General features: G+C 43.7%; 11 protein-coding genes across 11 annotated transcripts; 6 read left to right on the forward strand and 5 right to left on the reverse strand.

Annotated features, from left to right (window-relative positions):
- Positions 1-286: 286 nt before the first annotated feature.
- On the forward strand, positions 287-1,333 carry PUMCH_004958 (uncharacterized protein; the record flags this gene model as incomplete). Its single annotated transcript, XM_063023873.1, has 1 exon — positions 287-1,333. The coding sequence occupies one exon, from the start codon at positions 287-289 to the stop codon at positions 1,331-1,333; it is 1,047 nt and encodes a 348-aa protein (XP_062879943.1).
- Positions 1,334-1,530: 197 nt separating this feature from the next.
- Positions 1,531-3,474, reverse strand: PUMCH_004959 (uncharacterized protein; the record flags this gene model as incomplete). Its single annotated transcript, XM_063023874.1, has 1 exon — positions 1,531-3,474. The coding sequence occupies one exon, from the start codon at positions 3,472-3,474 to the stop codon at positions 1,531-1,533; it is 1,944 nt and encodes a 647-aa protein (XP_062879944.1).
- A 1,220-nt stretch (positions 3,475-4,694) lies between these two features.
- Positions 4,695-6,506, forward strand: PUMCH_004960 (uncharacterized protein; the record flags this gene model as incomplete). The annotated part of the gene is made up of 1 exon (XM_063023875.1): positions 4,695-6,506. One exon carries the CDS (start codon positions 4,695-4,697, stop codon positions 6,504-6,506), a length of 1,812 nt encoding a protein of 603 aa, XP_062879945.1.
- Positions 6,507-6,801: 295 nt separating this feature from the next.
- On the reverse strand, positions 6,802-7,368 carry PUMCH_004961 (uncharacterized protein; the record flags this gene model as incomplete). Its single annotated transcript, XM_063023876.1, has 1 exon — positions 6,802-7,368. The coding sequence occupies one exon, from the start codon at positions 7,366-7,368 to the stop codon at positions 6,802-6,804; it is 567 nt and encodes a 188-aa protein (XP_062879946.1).
- A 1,019-nt stretch (positions 7,369-8,387) lies between these two features.
- PUMCH_004962 (uncharacterized protein) lies at positions 8,388-9,203 on the forward strand (the record flags this gene model as incomplete). Its single annotated transcript, XM_063023877.1, has 1 exon — positions 8,388-9,203. One exon carries the CDS (start codon positions 8,388-8,390, stop codon positions 9,201-9,203), a length of 816 nt encoding a protein of 271 aa, XP_062879947.1.
- Positions 9,204-9,349: 146 nt separating this feature from the next.
- PUMCH_004963 (uncharacterized protein) lies at positions 9,350-9,901 on the reverse strand (the record flags this gene model as incomplete). The annotated part of the gene is made up of 1 exon (XM_063023878.1): positions 9,350-9,901. One exon carries the CDS (start codon positions 9,899-9,901, stop codon positions 9,350-9,352), a length of 552 nt encoding a protein of 183 aa, XP_062879948.1.
- A 797-nt stretch (positions 9,902-10,698) lies between these two features.
- Positions 10,699-12,981, reverse strand: PUMCH_004964 (uncharacterized protein; the record flags this gene model as incomplete). Its single annotated transcript, XM_063023879.1, has 1 exon — positions 10,699-12,981. The coding sequence occupies one exon, from the start codon at positions 12,979-12,981 to the stop codon at positions 10,699-10,701; it is 2,283 nt and encodes a 760-aa protein (XP_062879949.1).
- A 740-nt stretch (positions 12,982-13,721) lies between these two features.
- On the forward strand, positions 13,722-15,449 carry PUMCH_004965 (uncharacterized protein; the record flags this gene model as incomplete). Its single annotated transcript, XM_063023880.1, has 1 exon — positions 13,722-15,449. One exon carries the CDS (start codon positions 13,722-13,724, stop codon positions 15,447-15,449), a length of 1,728 nt encoding a protein of 575 aa, XP_062879950.1.
- A 79-nt stretch (positions 15,450-15,528) lies between these two features.
- PUMCH_004966 (uncharacterized protein) lies at positions 15,529-19,005 on the forward strand (the record flags this gene model as incomplete). Its single annotated transcript, XM_063023881.1, has 1 exon — positions 15,529-19,005. One exon carries the CDS (start codon positions 15,529-15,531, stop codon positions 19,003-19,005), a length of 3,477 nt encoding a protein of 1,158 aa, XP_062879951.1.
- A 708-nt stretch (positions 19,006-19,713) lies between these two features.
- PUMCH_004967 (uncharacterized protein) lies at positions 19,714-21,306 on the forward strand (the record flags this gene model as incomplete). The annotated part of the gene is made up of 1 exon (XM_063023882.1): positions 19,714-21,306. One exon carries the CDS (start codon positions 19,714-19,716, stop codon positions 21,304-21,306), a length of 1,593 nt encoding a protein of 530 aa, XP_062879952.1.
- Positions 21,307-21,375: 69 nt separating this feature from the next.
- On the reverse strand, positions 21,376-22,044 carry PUMCH_004968 (uncharacterized protein; the record flags this gene model as incomplete). The annotated part of the gene is made up of 1 exon (XM_063023883.1): positions 21,376-22,044. The coding sequence occupies one exon, from the start codon at positions 22,042-22,044 to the stop codon at positions 21,376-21,378; it is 669 nt and encodes a 222-aa protein (XP_062879953.1).
- Between the last annotated feature and the right edge of the window lie 104 nt (positions 22,045-22,148).

Here is a 22,148-nt window from a genome sequence, read left to right on the forward strand (position 1 = left end):
GACGAAAACAGCATAGCTTGTTCAGTATGGTCTGAAAAAAGATGTACATAATTTAATCTCGGTAGTTGACAAATTTGAAAGGATCATAATGATTGCTACAAGAATCTGTATTTTTTTCTACCATTTGAATATAAGTCCAGCAAAAAATTATTTTTTTGCAATTGCAAGTTCTTAATGTCTTGCTTTCGAAGTTCGGGGCCATGCTTATGTACAGTGACGCACAGCAGAATGGACTGAATAGAGGCCTGAAATTTGAGATAGAGTGAAAAAAACCACCACATCAAACATGCCTCCAAAAAAGAAGCAAGCGCCAGTGGACAAAAACAAAGCCAAGGCGAAAGCCAAGGCCGCGGAAGACAAAGGCTTCGGTATGAAAAACAAAAACAAGTCCAAGAAGGTCCAGAATGCCATCAGTCAAATGAAAATGGGTGCAGATGGAGGGTTGGCCAAAAAGAGAGAGGCCGACAAAAAGAGAGAAGCCGAGGAAAAGAAAGCCGCCGAGCTCGCCAAGAAAGAAGCCGCCGCGCTGCTTGGTATTGTCCAGCCCAAGGTTCCCTTTGGTGTCGACCCCAAATCCGTTCTATGTGAGTTTTTCAGGCAAGGTGTGTGTAACAAGGGCACCAAGTGTAAGTTCTCGCACGATCCCGAGATTGGCAGAAAGGACGCCAAGAAGGACTTGTACACGGATGCTAGAGCAGAGAAGGAAGAGGATACCATGGACAGTTGGGATGAGGAGAAGTTGAGAAAGGTCATTATGTCCAAGCACGGAAACCCCAAGACCACCACAGACAAGGTCTGTAAATTTTTCATCGATGCGGTGGAAAACGACAAATACGGTTGGTTCTGGGTCTGTCCGAACGGTGGTAACGAGTGTATGTACAAACACTCTTTGCCTCCTGGATTCGTGTTGAAGACTAAGGAGCAGAAGAGACTCGAGAGGTTGGCCAACGAGTCCGCTCCTAAGATCACTCTAGAAGAGTTTATTGAGATGGAGAGAGGCAAGTTAGACAAATCTAAGTTCACCCCTATCACTCTAGACACATTTAAGGTCTGGAAGTTGAAACAGAGGGCCAAGAGAGAGGAGGAGAGAAAGAAGGAATTACAGTCAGGAAAGATTCCATTGACTGGAAGAGAAATTATCTTGAAGAAGTATGCTGACAAGTTCTACCAAGAGGAAGACAACGATCAGGGTGATGAAATGGACCTTTCTGAGTTTAGAAAGGCTCTTCCTGAGGACAGCGGAGAGTTCAAGGATTACGGTGATGGAGAGCTGTTCAACGATTTTGCTCAGCCAAGTGCTCCAGAACCTTTGGAGAATCCTGTCGAGGCCTAGGTCTGACACAACTGCATAAATGTATCGAGATTCGCTAGTGCCTACTCGTTTTCATGAGGCTTATTGTCTCACTTCTATAAGAGAGAGCTCGCATGCTCAATTTTGTATCATAGAATCAATTTGATAAAACCGCTAATTTTGCAATGAAGCACGATTGATTGCTTGTAAAAAGCTAACATATTTACAATAACTTATTATTAAACTTTCGATCCTGAACTCAAACTCTCCAAGGACGATTTGAAAAATTCCTCATCTCCATCTTCGAAAAACTCGACTGTTGTTCCTGTGTTTTCAAGTTCGTGCAATGCTATACTGAGCTTTTCGATCCAAAGAGCTCCCAACTCGTCAACCTCCTCCAACTCGAAGTCATCTCTGACCCCAAAAAGAGTGTTGAAATTCCTGAATTCATTATTTACAGGCTCAAAATCTACCTGTGCGAATTTCGTAGGTCTTGGAGGAGGGGTGGGTGGTCGTTCATCCGTCTGTTCCTCTTCAGGTTCACACAGAGTATTTCTGGAACTCAATTGAGGATTGCTCATGGGTCGACTTATCCGTTCAGGGATTGGAGGAGGAGTTTTCACACTTTGTGATCTCAATGCAATTGGCTTCTTGGGAACAAGTGGCGGCAATTTCTGCGATCTGGAAATTGAGACTTGAGACTTATTATCCAGGTCAAGGTCGATAAGATCTGCGTCGGAAGTGGATTTTTTCACCGAAGCCTTGGATGCTTCGCGCCGTTTCCATTCAGAAGTCATCCATTGGAGTTTTGTGAGAATTGCCCGATCATCGATTAGCGAGAAAGAACCCGGGATAGCACGTATGTATATCAGCAAAATCCGGCCTGGGTGGGATTTTGCAAGATCTACATATGCCTCGAAATCATGCTCCCCGGAATCTCCAATGCAAAGAAACTTTTTTTGCGGAAAATCACGTAAGATTTTGACTAAGGTGTTTCTTTTTCGTGAAGACGAGGGCTCCCTCAATGAAGCTATGATATTGCCAGAATACTGCTTCAAATGGATCAGGCCAGGAGGCAAACATACAGACTCGAAGTATTGGTGAATTATGTTGTAGAGTTGCCAAGGCGAATTGGAGACGTAATGAAATGTCGCGCTTGACATTGCAAGCATCTCTTGGTACCATTTGACAACTGCTGGGATGTTCCAAGTACTTATTTGCCCTGTAAGAAGCCTGCTCATTAACTCTCGTTTGTCACCAATCACTCCAGTATGTTTGACGGTGTCATCAATATCACTGATGATTCCAAATCCAGCAGGTGAAACTATTGTTACTTCCTGAAATGCGTAAACCGATTCATCTACGGTTGCATTCACTTGAACTATCGAGGGTTTATAAGGAACAAATAGTTCCTTTTCGAAATGACCTCTACCATCAGTGAATAATTGTGCTTTTACCAAGCTGTCAGCCATAGCTGAGTCCTCAGAACCAACCACCAAATGGAGGCTTGCCTTTGCAATTGACGTTGCAATAAAAGAACTTAGTCTTTCTTTGATGAGATTATCGATTGAGCTCGAGCTGGAATGACTGGGTTCTCGGAATGATGAGGAAGAAAATGAATCTGTGTCTGATGTTGATTCTGCCTCCAGAAGAGACGCTGTATCTCGGCTCAATTTTTCAATTGCAGTTTGCGACAACTCCTCGCCACCGCCTTTGGTCAATTGTTTAGCTAATGATAGAACGAGTCGATTTTTCCTGGACATCAAGCCAGGACACCACATCCAGCCACGCACGCTGACCATATAGCCGTCTTGTTTTGTCGGGGAGTCATCCGCGCTAACTGGGCGTGTGAATGAGGGAAAGAGTGTAAGAACAGTCCCATTCGGGAAGGTCAAAGGCAGCCCCAACTCGTCATACTCAATTGGAGTAGATCTCGAAACGCCAGTGGAAGCCAATTGAGCCACGGATGATATCTTTGGCATGTAGTGATCTCGAGTAGCGCGAGCAAATCCCATTAAACGCAGCCGTCTTGACTGAGGATTGATCTGAGTTGAGGAGTTCTGCAAATTCAACAGGGTAGATGAGTGCGACGGCAGTGGCAGCGATTGAGTCCCCCCATTTTGCAATTCGTCTGCACTATTACTTTCTGTGCTCCACGCCTGACGATCAATTGACTGGGACATCCCACCCGAATCTAATCGCTGCAGAGGGAACCGGGACCAGAACCCAGTCCTCGGGACACGTAGCGCTCTGTAGTCCTTGAAAACCTCCCGGAGAAGTCTGAGCTTAGGGATTCTAGGCTTTTTGCGGTTCCGGCTTAGCCGTTTACGGAAAATAGAGGAAGCGGAGCGAAGTGGTGGGTTGGATTGTTTCACTTTTGCGGGAAATAAACGAGTAGCACCGCGGATCAGCGAATATAGTTGGACCAGTCCTTCTGGTATTGATACGGCTTAGATTTGGGACTGTTGAAATTTGGCTGCTGTTGCCTTATTTTGGCTGTGACTGTGGGTATCTCTAGGTAAGAGCTCGTTCAGATTAGGCGCAGTTCGCAACCAATTCCAGGCTGAGTGTGGTGCTCGTTCATGCACCAAGAGATTTAGGGGAGAGAGAAAAAAATGCGTCAGGGCTACTTGAGGAATATTTGGCGATTTCGGGGAAATTTTTGGATATTGAATTATGTCAGATTTGGTACGCATTGGATGTTTGGAGTACTTACAAAGTGATGATAACAGGGCTTCAACCAATTTGAATTTGAGATAAGTTAATTTTATTCGCTTCCTGAAATCTGAAAAATCTCGTGAGTTAAATTGCATTATCCAGGATCATCTTTGTTGCGTTATTGGGACGTGCGTTTCAGAATCAATGCAATAATGGGAGTCAATCCACGGATAAAGAAATATTTTTTGACTTCAGAGATCGGAGCTTCTGTGCTGTAAGATATTCTCGGTCCTTTTTTTTTTTAGTTTTTAGAGGACACACAATTTAAAATGTTCGTTTGTGAAATTAACATTCTTTGGTCAAGCCTACCAAAATGTACAGACTACACTGAATGTCCACGATTTCGGGTGAGCACAATTTTAAGAATTGTCAAAAGCTCGTTTGTTTCCACTTTGATACTCCCGCTTCGAAGTTTGATGTCAAAATCAATCGAACAAACATTGCATCCAGTTATATCATGCTACATATGGGTTTTGTCAATCCGTAGCACCAAATCTGTCATAATCAGGAATGCAGAAGACGTAATTCAAAAACAAGTCCCGACTACAACTTTACAAAATAAAACATTTTTTTGAATCTCTATTTAAGACCGTCTCAGGTGCGGAGTTCTTATCGCTGTTCTCCTATTACCCCCCGCAATTTAACACCTTCTACGCCTGCTTCAAAGTAAAGCAAAAAAACCCCAATGTCCCTAGAGGAAATATCCATTGGAAGCGAACTCAAAGACTCATTCAAGGAAACATCAAAATGGGTGACCAACGGAATCAATTGGCTCTCAGACTTGGATGAGTTCTACAAGGAAAGAGCCATGATCGAGAGAGAGTACTCCACAAAGCTCCTGGAACTATGCAAGCGCCATTTCGACAAAAAGGCACGCAATTCGTCCCATTTGTCTGTTGGAGACGAACCAAAAATTACCCCGGGATCGCTAGAGAGTGCATCTGTAGTTTTGTGGAATGAGGTCTTAACTCAAACAGAAGCTATTGCCAAAGAGAGACACAGTTTGGCCGCTGACCTTCAAGAAAAGGTGTGCTCCAATCTCGACAAGTTGCAAGTCAAGCTGAACAAAATCATGCGTCACATTACAGCCATCAACGACTACTTGCTGACGGAGAAGAAAAACACAGAGGAGGATGTGAACAAAGCGAAAAAGGCTTATGATAATCTATGTCAAAGTACCGAGAACGCTCGCCAAAAGACTGAAAAGTCACTGTCCGAGCGGTACCTGGCAAAATTGGAGGAGAAGAAGATCGACATGAATATTGGCAAGAATGCATACTTGATTAATATTAGTGTCGCGAACAGTCTCAAAGATAAATATTTCTTCCAAGACTTACCGGAGGTGTTGGATTATCTTCAAGATCTCAACGAAACAAGAGTTGCTATTTTGAACAAGCTCTTGAAGAACGCTTGCATCATAGAAAGAAACTCGAACGAAAAAGTGAAGGAGATATTGTCGAAGATAGACAGCACAGCAGATCAAAACAATCCAAAGCTAGACACTGCAATGTTCATCAAACACAACTATTGCCAATGGAGTGAGCCCGCTGACTTTGTGTTCATTCCCTGCAGTTTCTGGCATGATGACGAGACTCTCATTGTTAAAGAGCCCGAGTTGACTGATCTCAAAAAGCGCTTGAATAAAGCACTCACTACCTATTCAAACTACAAGCAGACAACATTGTCATGCAAGGAGAAACTAGAGGAGGCCGCCCAGAAACGGAGAGAAGACGAGGATCATGCAAATCTAAAATTTGACCTCAAATTTGATGATGTGTTGTATTTACTAGAAAAGTTCATGAAAGAAGACTCCAATCGTGTTAAAAGCGAGATTGAAATTGAGATAATCCAGAATTTCGCAGGCGACAAAGATCTCTCTTATGTGGAGCAAAAGAAGGAGAAGAAATCGCGGTTCGGTATTTTTGGGCTGTCGAAACATTCTAAAACCGAGAGCGTTACACAAAGTAATGACGTTCTGTCGATTTACACTGTGACAAGCAACAAGACCAATACCTCGGGAGGCGGCGTTCTTAACGGTATATTCAGTTTGAGAAGAAGCAAAACCAACGCAACCCAAGAAACGAAGACCAATGCCACTGCCACTTATGCATACGATGCTGCTGGAGATGATGAGTTGAGTTTGTTGGCTGGAGAAGCCTTGTTCATTACACAGCCAGATGATGGTAGCGGATGGACCGAGGTTCGCAAGTCAAATGACCAAACCGGACTAGTGCCTACAAGCTACTTGCAAATTGATATTCAAGAAGACGCTGGCAAGAGAAAGGGTCCCTCTGTTGCCCCAAAGCGTGGTGCTAAAAAGGTCCAATACGTGGAGGCCATTTATGATTACGCCGCTGAAGAAGACAACGAGTTGAGTATCACTGCTGGTGACAGGATTGTGCTAATACAAGAGGATGTTGATGGAAGTGGATGGACTGAGGGAGAGCTCAACTCCAAACAGGGTCTCTTCCCGACGTCATACATCCGCAAAATATAGATTAGATTAGATTAGATTAAAAGAACTAATCGAGTCATTTATGAGATTGCTTGCATGAAGAGAAATAGTGGGACAATTCGAATTCAACCCATCATTCTTGAATGGACTAATGAAGCTACATTGAAATATCGTAATGTTATTTATAAGATAAACACCAGGGGCATTTTCCAATAGGGTTCGCCAACAGAAGACCATGCACGCACAGGTCCCCTGCCGCTCAGACCCACTACACTAGAAACACAGGGACTGAGATGCGAGGGAGATGAGAGGATTAGGGACAGCCCCACCAAACCGCTTAGTAGACGTCACCGGGGATTTCGAAAACAACTTGCTTACCGGTCAACTTGTTGTACAATTGGGAGAAAGACTCCAACTTGTAGTCAACAGCAGAAGAGTCCTTGGAGTCCAACAAGACCTTTTGGACCTTTGGGCCACCAACAACGTATCTGACTCTCTTGCCAACAATCTCGGTTGGGAAAACCAAGTCCTCCAAGATCTTGTCGTGAACAGCAGTCAAGGTTCTGGATCTTGGTCTCTTTTGGAGCTTCTGAGACTTTCTAGCTGGCTTTGGCAAGATTCTTCTCTCGGCCAAGAAAACAACGTGTCTGTCTGGGAACTTCTTCTCCAACTCTCTGGTCAATCTGATCTGGACCTTTCTGTAGGCAGCAACAGATGGGACTGGGACGAAGATGGCCAAAGCCTTCTTACCGCCGGCCACGTCGAACTCCTTGATGGACTTGAATTGCAAAGGTCTCAATTCAGCCTTCAAGTCAGATTGAGCCTCCAAATCAAGGAAAGCTTGGGAAACCTGCAACTCCAACTCGGTTGGGTTCTCGGACAAAATCTTGTTTGCGGCAGACATAGTGGCTTGTCGATGGATGGAGAAAGGAAAATTTGTGAAGAATTTTTGTGAAAGACTGTGCGCACTGCGGATAGCGGGCGTGCAGACAAGACAGGTGCACGGATGTGGCTCCCAGTCTTTTTCCACTATATGCGCGCGCACCCATACTAAGTGTGTGAGATGAGATGCATAGTGGGTGGTGCCAGTGGCAGTGCGCACGTGATGCAAGTGACTGCTGAATATCTGGAGTATTGGCTGCAATTATCGTCAGTGTATGGATGAAGTGTTCGTATCAAGTTTCGAAACGTTAATTTTTGAGTAAATTCCACTGTTGTAAATGGTTGGTTTTTACAACTTGAGATTTTGGAAGGATTCAAGAGTGGGAATGATGCCAGTAGATCAGCATGTGTGTCACAAGTTTCAGTCCCGCATACTTCATGAATCGTAATTGTATCATAAAGTGTAGAATAAATGTTGAGTGTCAATTGAGATCTTTTTTCTCGTCTTTAGCCAAGATTTGGATCTTCCAGGGTCAATAGGCATTCTTGAGACTCAATTTAAACTAACGGTACTGAAATGAAGTATCTGGCTGCAAAAGTCAATTGGCCCAAAAAGCTACATTTCGTACGTTTTTACAATCCTCCTTGCGCGTCACACTATTCAGTCTCTAGAGAGATCAATCATACCTTCAAGAATCGGATTAGATACACGACGATGCTTACTTCGACAAAGGTCCCCAAAGCCAAGCGAATTAAGTTCAAAATATTTTGCCGTTGATTTATTTCCTCCTCCTACTTCAATGGCTAAATTCGTAAGATCATGTTTACTCCTTGAGGGCCAGGCCTCGGGCCACAAGAGGCCACTATTGAGGACATGAGCTTCATTATTAGAAAGTACACCGAATGATGCCACCGATATACTGCCAAATAATTCTTAATATCAAATTCTAGAATTCCAAAATACTTTCGAGTCGATCTAGTCGACACCTCACTCTATCTTACAATCACGTTTGTGGACTCCCTCTTCTATTAGTGCTGCACATGTCTGCACATAAAACGTCTACTTCTCCATCATTCCCCCACAGTATGTTGCACAGAGCTATCTACTCAACACTTCACAGATCTCCCATCAGATATATTCACGTGAAAATGCTGTCTTTGGAGGAGCAAGCAAAGAAGAATGCTGCTTACAAGGCGGTGGACGAAAATTTCCCAGAGAACGCCAAGGTCATTGGTGTTGGATCAGGTAGCACCGTGGTCTATGTTGCTGAAAGACTAGGTCAGTTGCCCAACAAGAGCGACTTTGTGTGCATTCCAACCGGATTCCAACTGAAACAGTTGATCATCTCCAACGGGCTTAATTTGGGCTCCATTGAACAGTTCCCCGATGTGGACATTGCCTTTGATGGCGCAGATGAATGTGACGAGAGCCTCAACTTGATCAAGGGTGGAGGTGCCTGTCTCTTCCAGGAAAAACTTGTCGCTGGTTCAGCTAAGAAGTTTGTTGTGGTTGCTGACTTCAGAAAGAAGTCCGCCGCTTTGGGTGTGCAATGGACCAAGGGTGTTCCTATTGAGATTGTGCCAAACTCATACGCCAAAGTGACTGCTGATTTGACTAGAATGGGTGCTTCGAAAGTGATCTTGAGACAAGGTGGCTCAGCTAAGGCTGGACCTGTTATCACAGACAACAACAACTTCTTGCTCGATGCCGACTTTGGCAAGATCGAGGACCCAAAGCTGTTGCATGCTCAGATCAAGGCATTGGTTGGTGTGGTGGAAACTGGACTTTTCACCAACATGGCTAAAAAGGCTTACTTCGGAGAGACTGATGGGGCAGTGTCCACCTGGAGCGCCTGAGTGGAGGACCTACATTCAAGTCAGTAACGTTATAGAAATTGAATAGAATTATTGAAAGAAGAGAAATAGAAGCTTGAAACTTAAGCAGCTCACACTAACCATCATGGTAGCTGCCAGACCCATCAGTACAATCACTTCTGGAGAGTTTACTTGGAGTGGTTGGAGATCCAGTTCAAAGTCTCTTGAAGACCAGTTCCATCCACGGCGATCGTGGGAACAACAGACCAAGTGTGACCCAGACTGAGGGAGTTCATATTAAAGCGTTCAATTAATTCCTTGGGCTTGATGGCACCATCAATGTCTTGTTTGTTGGCCAACACGATAACCATACAGCCAGCCAACTCTTTGTCCGAGATCACGCGCATTAACTCTGTCTTGGACTCGTCCAAACGGTCCCAGTCTGACGAATCTACCACGTAGATCAACGCGTTCGTTCCGGTGAAATAGTGTCTCCACAAAGGACGAATACGTTCCTGTCCACCACAGTCCCAGACCGCAAAGGACACGTTTTTGTATTTCACGGTTTCGACGTTGAAACCGACCGTAGGCACCGTTTTGGAAGTCTTCCCGAGCTTGAGTTTGTACAACACAGTGGTTTTACCAGCATTGTCGAGCCCCAACATCAAAATACGCATCTCGCGGTTCTTGAAGAGACGCGACTGGAATGTTAGTACATATTTGTGATCAAGTGATCCCATGATGATCCAACGTCAACTCAATCAATCAATCCATCATTGTCAATGACTCAAGGAACAACCACCTCCTATAATTGGATCGCCCACACGTATTCACCAAAGATGCGAGCAGAATTGCTCAAGATACATACCACATAATGACCCATAGTAAAAGAATGACTCCAGCTAGATAAAGTAGACAGCGATCACAAAAAAAGAGCCTGTTCTATGGGGAGTAGTTGGGGTATTTAGAGCTGTCTTCCGCGCCATTCTCACATTAAGTGGTCCTGCAGCCGGCGATACGAGAATGCTGTGAGCGCGGCTAAGGGGAACAGTTGGATCAGGCATACTGCCCGAAATTATGCAACGGCGGACCATGCATCTCATCGCGAAAAAGGCAAGTTGAAGCTAATTTATGGCAAAGGCTAGATCAGGCGGGGCACAGAGAGCATGCAACTGTAGATCTTCTTATTTTCTTTCCTTTTTTTTGTATTGACAGATTTGCTCTGGTAATTTCATTCGCTGGCTTAGGGCCTGTCACTTATAATCCTCAGCACAGATATTACTAGAGAAGATGTGCTGCTTCGGGCAAGCGCTATGTTCAGGAGAATTCTATATTGTACATATATACTGTGCACAGGGCACAGAACTGGCCGTTTTTGCAATTGATCTCTAGGAAAGATCGGCTAATGGAATTGAGCACGGAGTTTGAACGCATGTGTGTACGCGTCGATGTTGTTGGCCCTGTCAACTCTGGCTAGAACTGTGGAGTCTCGAAAGTTTTGGACAGGAATTTATTGATGGACGTGACTACGAGTCACTTAGTTCTTACTCTTCTTGGTTCTCTTCATGGCATCGACACGGTCGACAACACGCTCCAATGATAGCTTCACATCACCTTTGGCAAAATGACTCAAGTCGTAGTATTTAGGTGCAAGCTCTACCAACCACTCAGGTCTCACGTTGGTAACGGTACGGATGTAGTTTTTGGATGTAAGCACAAACTCATTGTAGATCACCCATTCATTTTCCTTCGACAAAACCGTCAGCGGGTGAATTAAAACGTCCTGGTTGTCTTTGACAGTCAAGAAACCCTTATTGCCACTCTTTTTCTTTGCAACTTGCATGAAGAAACCAGCAGCCAATGCTTTACGAACGTTATCCCAGTAGTTTGGATTCTCGAAGTCTGTGCTGTTCAAGTCAATATCGTGGCGTTCCATGATACGGCGCAATTGCGATCTGACACTGCTGGCTGTGGTAAGAGAACGGTAAGACAAGAAATTGTCTCTACACCATTGATGCAAGCCAACATTGTGGGCATCGTCGGAATTAAATGCTTCGTAGACATTGAGCAAGGTCAAATGGTCTCCATCTGGGTGTGCAAAACTCATCTTGATCTCGTCAGCTCTCTTTCTTGCAGAAGCAGGGCGAACGAACACGTTAGGAACAGACAAAAGAGCGACTATCGTGAGAATCTCTTCCGAACACTCGAAAGCAGGCGAACCAATCAACATGACAGCCAACATTGGATCTAATGGGAAAAGAGAAGCAAGACGTCCCAAGGGCGTCAAGTCACCCTCGTCACTGAGACACTGTAGGTAGTTGAGTTCCTCTAAGGCTCTCATCATTGTCTCTGGAGCTGGTGGGTCCATAAAATCGAAATGAACCAAGTCATCAATTCCAAGTTTCTTCAACTCCAACACAGTTGAAGCCAAGTTACTTCTCAAAATTTCGGGGTACAGCTGCTCGATCAACTCTTTCTTAAATGCCTCCTCAGTGTACAACCGGAAGCACTTACCTGGACGAGTACGACCAGCTCTACCAGCTCTTTGTTGCGCGGAAGCTTTTGAGATTGGAGAGACGAGCAAAGACTCGACTCTGATTCTAGGATTGTAGACTTTTTGTTTGGAGAATCCTGGATCGACGACGAAGACAACACCATCAATGGTCAAGGATGTTTCAGCAATATTGGTAGAGACAATGACCTTACGTCCAGGTCTTCCGCCCTGCTTGTGATTTTGTGGAGCAGGCTCAAAAATCTTCTGTTGTTGGTGGGGTGGCAAGGAACCATACAATGGATACACCTTAATAGGACCACAGTTTTGTTCTCTGATGAGCTCATCTCCCTCGAGCTGAATTTTTCTGCATGCATCCTCGATCTCCTCCTCACCAGTGAGAAACAACAAGACATCACCTTCATCCTCAGTTGCGTGGATTTGCAACACAGTTCTGATGGCAGCATCTAAGTAGTCCTTTTGATGCTCTGGGGTGTAGTAAATCTCGACTGGATGGGTTCTACCAGGAACAGCGAGAAGGGGAGCGTCGTTGAAATAGTTCTGGAACTTCTCAGCATCCAAAGTAGCGGACATGATAATGATCTTCAAATCTGGTCTTCTGAGAGTAACTTGTTTAAGCAAACCCATTAAAATATCCGTTGCCAAAGTTCTTTCGTGCGCTTCATCCAAGATGATACATGAGTATCTTGACAAATTATGGTCCTCCATAGCCTCACGCAATAACATACCGTCAGTCATATACTTGAGAATGGTTTTAGAAGATGTTTTGTTTTCAAAACGCACGGAGTAACCGACTTCACCGCCCAATTCGACATCCATCTCCTCTGCAACTCTCTTTGCCACAGACATGGCTGCCACTCTTCTAGGTTGGGTACAGGCGACAAGAGAGCCGTGAAGGTGTGGCATGTCATCGTAGAGGACAAATTGAGGGATTTGGGTGGTCTTACCGGAACCGGTCTCACCAACGAACACCATGATTTGTGTAGAGTGGAAGATTCTTAAGAACTCATCTCTCTGGGCATGAACAGGCAAATCCCTTCTCACAGTAAGAATATCAAAATACTTTTGCGAGAAAGATTTACCTGTAAAGGGATTCTTATTGCCGCTTTCCAACTTTTGAGCGATTTCAGCAGTGGTGTTGTATCTTTCCACGCCAGTAAATTCTCCGCCATCATGGATCTCCATTTCCTGGGGAGTGTCCTCGCGAGGATGTTGTCTCATTTTTTCCTCTGCGGCCTCGGCAACTAGCTCAGCCTTTGAGTCCATGAGCTTTTGCTTCTTGTGTTTCTTCTTGTCTTCCAGAGCCATTTTGGTTGTAGAGATAAGTTACTCGATGCTCATCGCGAAGGCTAATCTAAACATGGGGAAACGAAATTGGCAAACACGGATTCCACAACAAATAGAGAAATTGGAATTGATGTTCGATATTGTTCCATTCTCTTTATTTATTTATTTTTTTTTTTTTTTTTGATGACGAGTAGCATGCCTTACTTTAGAAGCTGAGTCTGCAAATGGAACTCACTTCAATTGGCTTAATCAGGGACTGAACTTATTGCATAGGCTCAGTTTGATCAATATAACAACTCAGCAGACTAAGAGGTGAAAAATTGGACCAATCGCTAATGATGTAATTGGAAACTAAGTTTTGCAATCCATTTTTTAACTATTCTCCGTTACACACTTTTCAATCCAAAACATAAGAATCCAGGAAAATTGAATAAAATGGAAATAATGAGAAATGCAAGGAGCCTTCCTCTTGACAACAAGACACAATACCTGTACGAGACCGGCTCGAATAATATTTTGCAAATAGGCATCAATAGTGACTCGCGTGGTTGGTCTCATTCAATCACCATTGACACATTGCATGTAGATCACTTCACAATTCGAAAAAGACCCTTCGGCAAAATAAATCATCTACATTTCAAAATCACTTCTTTTTTCTCCTCTGGATCATCTTTCAGATTTCCGTCTGCTCTCGTAAACTTCCTCTATTGAGCCATGACGGGTCTACCTTAATTTTACTATCCTGCACCCGCCCCGCGTTTATGTCGATAGCGGTCCTCACAAAGAAACTCCATCTCCACCACTCCTCCACCGCTGTATCCCCCCACATGCTTACGAGGCAAACCCTATACGAGTTGGTGGTTCTATCCACATCATCATGTAAGGTTTTGCGCTCGTCGCTCACCGTAGCAAGTTCCGATGCACACAAATGGTGGGATCTGTCTTTTGCCAAATCTCAGATGCACATTGTCGATCCAGCCGCAACCATGTGGAGCGAAGCGCGCGCAAAGTCGACTGCCGCAGCTTCTGCTTCCAACAGTAGTAGAGGTTCAGGACATGCTCCAAAACCAAAAAAGAATGCGTCTCAAAAGAGAGCCTACTCCACTAAAGCCGACAAGACCTCCAATAAACCCATCAAAACTATAGGATTGAAGGAGAAGGAGCAATTTGAAATGCATCAAAGCGAGGTCCCGCTGACACGATTGGCTCGGATCTTTCATTACGGCACCCTTGCTGCTGGCATGAGTCTTAGTGCTGCCTCGGATGGCTTGAAACAGTATGCGCAAGGAAACCACAAAACGGTGTCTTTGAAGTCGTTGTTTTTGAGCCCGTCAAATATCGAGCGTATGGCCAAGAAGTTCTCCAAGATGAGAGGAGCAGCACTTAAAATCGGACAAATGCTCTCGTTCCAAGATCTGTCCATTTTGCCTGCCGAGATCCAACAAATTTTGATGCGTGTTCAAAATCTGGCACATTACATGCCTCCAGCCCAACTAAACCGCGTGATGTCCCGCGAGTTGGGTGCTAACTGGAGAAAAAAACATTTCGCATCGTTCGAAGATGTGCCCTTCGCCGCCGCCTCAATTGGCCAAGTGCACAACGCAGTCACCGAGGACTTGCTTCCGGTAGTTGTGAAGGTTCAATACCCTGGTGTTGCCGACTCCATTGACTCTGACCTCAGTAACATATTAATGCTTCTCACTGCCCTGTCCATGCTACCTGCTGGTTTGTTCTTAGACAAAACTGTTGCCAATGCTCGTCTTGAATTGAAGTGGGAGTGCGACTACATCAGAGAGGCTCAGAGTTTGGTTCGTTTCCGTGAATTATTGAAAGACGATCCCGTATTTGAGGTTCCTAAGGTGCTCCAACAAATGTCTGGCGAGCATGTCCTCACTATGGAAAGAATGAGAGGCACGGAAATTGCTAAGGGTGACTGGGATCAAGAAACCAAAAACTACATTGCCACTAATATCATGAGACTTTGTCTCACTGAATTGAAGCAGTTCAAATTCATGCAGACCGATCCAAACTGGGCCAATTTCTTGTACAACGAGAAGACCCACAAAATTGAGCTTTTGGACTTTGGTGCCTCTCGAGAATTCAGAGATGAGTTTGTAAACGATTATTGTGAGATTCTCAGAGGTGCTGTCAATGGTGACACTGCAAAAGTTGAAGAATATTCCCTTAAACTAGGATATTTGACTGGCAATGAGTCGTCCGCCATGGTAGAGGCTCATGTTAACTCAATCATGGTCTTGGGTGAAGCATTCGCTCCTCGCAAGAACAATGAACCATTTGATTTCAAGAATCAAACAATCACTGACAGGGTCAGGGACAACATTGGTTTGATGCTCAATGAAAGATTGACACCACCACCCGAGGAGACGTACTCCTTGCACAGAAAATTAAGCGGCGTCTATCTTTTGTGTGCCAAACTTCAAGCAACCGTTCCATGTGCTGACTTGTTTGAGAAAATCGTAGGACGCTAACCACCAAGATCCTATCCTAATTTAATGAGGGCAGCATCCAAGCAGTGCTTGGACAGCTGCCACCCTGTCTAATATTTTAATGATGTGTATATTGTGTATATCGCCTCAGGTTATCCGCACCAAACTTGTTCATACTAGAAAACCATGGCGAATGAAAAAATGCAAATGCTTTAGAAGTCCTCATGTATCCTTTACAACTGTCAATCTTTGCAAAACCTCTCTAGTTCAATTTACCCAAGATGCATACGCAGGCATTTCTGGCATAAAAACCTGTTACCCTAGTGACGTCTGGTGCGCCGCAGGGCTTTTGTTAAGGTTTGCGCTCACTAGTGCTGCACATGACGCTGTTCTCCTGTGTCTACCCACATTTCTTCTAGTTTTCTTGCATCATGGCTCTAAACAACCCACGATAGAAACACTCTCTATGCCCAACCAATCTCTACTCTCGTTTGATTCTGAGGACGAGAATGCTCTCCAGAGATATGTATCAGAAATCGAAGAAGAGGATGTGCGCCTTATTCTCAATAACCGCGAAAATGGCGTGAACCGATTGCTCAAGGTCCCAACGTCAGTGATTTTGCCTAAAACAGGTAAGAAAGTGAAGCGGTCCAATCTGTTCTTTACGTCAGATGTTGACAGCGCTAGTGACGGCTCGAATTCGAGTGAAGAGGATGGCAGTGACCACCTTGAGGGTAGAACTGCGGAGGCCACAAATGGCTCATTGGTGGAATTTCTACTCCAGACGAAAACCAAGGTACTTGACATTACACAAAGTGAGGTATTCCAGAATGTCATGAAGTGTTCCGTGGCTTATCTTGTAGCTTCGCTCGCCGTCTACTGTGCTCCACTAAGTCGTTTGTTTGGTCATGTAGATACAAAGCACATTGCCGCCAGTGCTTCTATTTATTTTCATCCTGGCAAGACCAAGGGTGCTATGCATCAACTGTTTCTATTTGCACTACTATCACTTCTGTTCAGTTTCTCCCTTTCCTTAATCTCCAGAACTATATCTAGTTTTCTCTACAACAGAGGAACCATCGGATGGTCTTACTTTGTAGACTTGATGTTTTCATCAATCGGATTGGGTATTGTGGCCTATTGGAAGCAAAAGGTCGACATGGATTCATTCAGCACAGCCTGCCATCTTGCTTACATCAGTATCATTGCAGGCATCGTCAAAGAAGGCTCTTTGAATGCAGACCGATCCCCGTTGCCCCGCTTGTTTGCTCTTGGTAAAATCGTGCTTTTTGGCTCCTTTGTAGCCGTGACAGCGTGTTATACGCTATGGCCGCGCAGCGCAACTCACCTTCTTCGAAGCTCTCTCAATCACTCCTTCAATGACATGTCCTCTCTCTTGTCAATTCTATCACATCGATTTCTAAATGGAGAAAAAGTCACGGAGAAAGATTTGAGGATCTTTGTAATGTTGCGCGAGCGTACAACCCATTTGCAGGTATACCTTAAAGAGGCTCAGTTCGAGCTTCGTTTCATGGGGAAAGAAGCCGAATACGATTTGTATTGCGAAATCGTAGAAGCTACATGTTCTTTGGAAGAGCATCTACAAGGTTTGAAGTCCTCTTGCGAAATGCAATGGCAGCTTCTATTGGCAAATGAGTTCCTTCTTCAAGAAGGATTAGGAGAAATGGAACAGACGACTCAAAATCTAAACCGGAGATTCTCTCGAGGTGTAGCAGAGCAGTTTTCGACTCCAATGTCCGCAGACTTTGAGGCCACCGAGTACGACTTTGATGCTGTCTACTCGACTCAGCTTTTCGATCTTTTCGCTTATTACTTGGCGCCATCAGTAAAGTCGTTTGTCTTCACTGTAAAAGAAATTCTCAGAGTACTCCCATTCGAGGAGACCGGCGCTGATGGGAAGGGAAAACGGTCTTTTGTTAAATCCACAGAATACCAAGCTTCCTTGAATAAGGCTATCAAGGTTTATGAAGAAAAGCAAGTGCGCACTTTCAATAGCTTATACTCCCAGAAAATTTTTCAAGCAGAGACTTTTTCATTTAGATCAGACCAAGAAGAAGTTGCAGCTTGTTGCGGAAACTTTTCTGCCTTACTCTCTTCCTATGGCCAGGAGCTCATTCATTTTCTCCAACTTACTTCCACATTTGAACAGACAGTTGAGTCTAACCGCAGATCATGGTCGTTTCTCACAAACTGGGATTTCTCTAAGCTCAAGTTTGGCAAAAGTGAGAGTGACTCGACTCTTGTTGATGCATTGCAAGAAATTACTGCTAAATCCAAGCATCGGAATCTGATACACCACCACGACTTCATCTCGGAAACAACAGAGCTCATCCCGAAAAAAACAAGAATTGATAATGTTTCCATGTACATATGGAGAAGACTCAAGTTTTTCCGAAATTCCAATGTCCAGTTTGGAATCAGAACTGCCATTGGGGCGTTTTGCATTTCCATATTTGCCTTTATTCCAGCAACCAGGCAAAAATTTGTATCATTCAGATCTGAATGGGCTCTTATTATTTACTGCATTATGATGAGCAAGTCGCTAGGAGGAACCACAATGCCTGCCAAGTGGCGTTTCATGGGCACCTTCCAGGGAGCCTTTTTAGCCTTCCTAATCTGGCACATTTCAAATGCAAATCCAATCGCCTTGGCGCTCACGGGATTTTTACTATCGATCCCGTGCTTTTACATCTTGCTTAGTTGGAAGGATAATCACGCATATGGCCGATTTATTCTTTTAACTTACAATTTAACGGCATTGTATACATACATGGAACTAGACACTCTAGGAGATAATGACAAACGGCCAATTGTATGGGAAATTGCTTTTCACAGATTCGTGGCAGTTTCTTTCGGCATCTTATGGGCCCTTTTTATTACTGCAATCCTTCTCCCAAACAGCGCTCGTGCTCAATTGAAGCTGGGATTAACAATTTTGTGGCTAAGAATGGGAGTCATTTGGAGCAGTAATCCCATGGACTCTCACATAATTGAAAAGGTACACGGAAATGGTGATAATAGGGAAATTGCGCTTGTAGGTTTACGCGATTTGGCAGGGACAAGAGAGTTGTTGATGGAGTGTCGTTCACTTCTCAAACTTGCGCCAAATGAAATTCGTTTGAAGGGCAGATTTCCAAGAAGAATATTCAAACAGCTCTTGAAAAGTACTTCGGTGATATTGGATGCATTTCTGAATCTTCAGATCATTGTCGAGATGGACAAAAAACCTCTGTCAAACGAGTTGTACGTCCTTCTGTACATCGAAGAAGAGAGAAATGAACTCGAGCATAGAATTTTTTTGATTTTCTACATGATTGCAAGTGCGATGGCACTTGGATTTCCTCTTCCGTCCAAACCTGCTTCAACCGAGCATGCCAAAAATCGGTTATTGCTTAAACTCAGTGAATTTAGGTCAGAATCTCGCCAACGACAAATTCAGCTTCAAAATAGGGATTATTGTCGGCTTTATTCTTACATATTGGTGACTTCTATAATCACCAATGAACTTGACATAATTCTCGAGTGCAACTCGATCCTCTTGGGTAACATCACAGAAGACGCTTTCAAGTTGGTGTGATGCGTTTATGACTAACTTTGCAATCTCGCATGAAACTTCATTCCGTCCATACTTTTCTCTTTAATTGACAATAAATGATTTACGACGACCTTGCGAGGGCTGACCCGACGGCTACTTTGTTAGAGCAGAGTCTATAATGTCTACACCGTCAATTTACAGAGCGGGAGGTATAGTCCCATAGCTATACCAGGTAAAAACCATTACTTAGTTTCCAATGTTATCATCGTAAAATTAATAAGTTTAAAAGAAAGTTTTTACTTTATTAAGATTTGAAATCTTAGAAATCCATTGTGTAATTGGGATTTGCAGTGATGAGACAACCTACTCTTGACGTCAACAGAATCAAGTCAGGAACCCTCACCAGAAATCCTCCAGTCTCTGATTCAAATAATTTTTGAAACATATTCCCCTTTTAAAACATTATCGCTATCCAAAATAAAAATTCGAGGTGCTAGATCATCGATTGCCAAAAGTGAAATGCCCGGGTTGCTCACGTGACCACTCTGGAGCGAATGGTATGGAGTAAATATAAGATCAGTGGTTGCCAAGGGCATCACAAACCGTATTGAGTCAGTGCAAATACTCCCACTCATTCTAATATTCCATTCTTTCCTCTCAAATTGTATATACTCGAGATCATACTCTTCTCTACATTAAACTTAATCTTAGCATCGCACTTTAGCACACAATCTATTCATATAATCGGACATGGGAGAAGAACAAAAATCAGACCATGACTACCACACGTTATTCGACAAATTGGATGTTCAGCATAGCGGAGAAATCACCCTAAAGGATTTCAAGAAGGCTATCAAGACCTTAAATCATCCAGTGGCTTCAAACCCGGAGCTAGTCGAAAAGGTGTTTCAGTCATTTGACTATAACAAGGACAAAGTTATCGACATGAAAGATTTCGAGAGATATCTTTCCAAAGCCGATGACCAGATATCTCGTGGATTTGAAAAAATAAATCTCAAACACGATGGTAAATTGACGAAAGCCGACTTCACTCATTACCTTACAAAAACACTTAATATGAGCCCACACGAACAAACAATTGATCAATTATTCCAAACCATTGATCTGCATCACCATGGCTACATCACTTATGACGAGTTTCGGGAGTTCCTCGTACTCATCCCTCGCTTGGATGGCTCGCGCATCAAAACAGCGCTCAACTACACAGCAGAAGAATTGGATCTATCTTCTGACGGAGATGTCACTCTAATAAATCAATTCCTCAGTGGTATGGGTTTTTTTCTTGCGGGCGGTCTTTCTGGCGTTGTTTCGCGTACTTGTACTGCCCCATTTGACCGTATCAAGGTGTTTTTGATCGCCAGAACAGATTTGTCATCAACTGTAATGCATTCTAAGCAACAAATAGAGAGAGAAGTGGCTTCAGGCGCGTCGCGCCACGTACTAGAAGAGGCCCGTAAAAGATTGGCTCAAGCAAAGCTCGAAAGGTCCTTACATGAACCAGAGCCTCCACATAAAAGAACAATTCGTTCACCAATTATACAAGCTGCAAGAACTTTATGGAAACAAGGAGGTATCAGAACTTTTTACGTTGGAAACGGGTTAAACGTCATGAAAGTGTTCCCAGAGTCAGCCATGAAATTCGGGACTTTTGAATTAACAAAACGAGTTCTTGCCCGCGTGGAGGGTGTAGACGATACTTCAAAACTCTCTCGTGCCTCAACTTACCTCGCGGGTGGCTTGGGTGGTGTTGTTTCACAGTTCGCTGTATACCCCATTGATACATTGAAGTTTCGTTTGCAATGTTCAAATCTTGACTCACTGGTAAAGGGAAATGAACTTTTAATTAAAACGGCGAAAACCATGTTCCAGGAAGGTGGCCTCAAAATATTCTATCGCGGTATTTTTGTTGGAACTAGTGGCATATTCCCATATGCTGCTCTTGACTTGGGAACTTTTTCCACTATCAAAACTGTCCTTGTGAAAAGGCAGGCTAAAATTGAGAAGATTCCAGAAGACGAAGTCAAACTTCCGAGCTATATGGTGTTGACGCTTGGAGCACTTTCAGGAACATTTGGAGCCACTGTAGTGTATCCAATCAATTTATTGAGAACAAGACTCCAAGCACAAGGCACCTACGCCCATCCATACAGATATGAAGGGTTCAAAGACGTTTTACAACAGACTATCCAAAGAGAGGGATTACCAGGGTTGTTTAAGGGATTAGTGCCAAATTTGGCCAAGGTAGCCCCCGCTGTGTCAATCAGCTACTTCATGTATGAAAACCTCAAAAGTATTTTTGGCCTCAACAATAAATTGAGCTAAGTTTACAATCCCCGAGCTCAGGTCGGTTCATCTGTGTATAATCACAATTAATGCATTTACGTTAAATATTCAAAGTATGTACTCATTGTGAAGGTCAAAACACAAGAATCCGGATGAAACTTCACCCACGCTTACAAACTTTGTTCTTCTGGTGTCTTCTTCAGACATCAACTTCACCCATTGGCCTTCGTCTCCAGATAAGTCAACAGCGTTGTCGGTGTTGAGAAGGAGCTTGAAAAATAAATCCAGGTCTGAACGTTCATACGTACGTTTAAGTTCCTCTGTATGAAAGAATATCAAACTTCTCAACGATGAATAAATCTCGTTCCAATCAAATCCAGGTATATTAATCCTTGCCAGATGCACCTCAGTCGGCTTCGACAAAAAATCTAGTGTGGTAATCTGATCAGCCAACCCAACGAATTGACTCAATCCCATGATGTATCGCCTCACAACATGCAACGATGACTCTCTGTAGATGATCACGACCACATCATGTAGCTTACCGCCACCTTCCTTCTTCACTAGAACCGAGACCATTTCGTTTGCAAAGCGCTCAATATAATCGGCCAAGGGTGGAACTCTTGACTGATGAACAATCGAGTCTAGAAATTTACGCTCCTCAAATGCATTCTTGGGGTAGATTTCGTTATAATAAATGATTTGCGAAATCCACACTGCAAGGAAGTCTCTTAGTTGGAGAAGCACATTTTCGAGGGTCAATGGCGGAGCTTGCATATTTTAGCTAAGCTTCATTAGCATCTACCATATATCTTATCCGTGTTGTGAACTTCGAATTGCCTCTGGAGTATCTTCATTGACCCATTGATGGTATTAAGATT

The sequence above is a fragment of the Australozyma saopauloensis genome, chromosome 7 (assembly GCF_035610405.1).
Source record: "Australozyma saopauloensis chromosome 7, complete sequence".
NCBI lineage: Eukaryota > Fungi > Ascomycota > Pichiomycetes > Serinales > Metschnikowiaceae > Australozyma > Australozyma saopauloensis.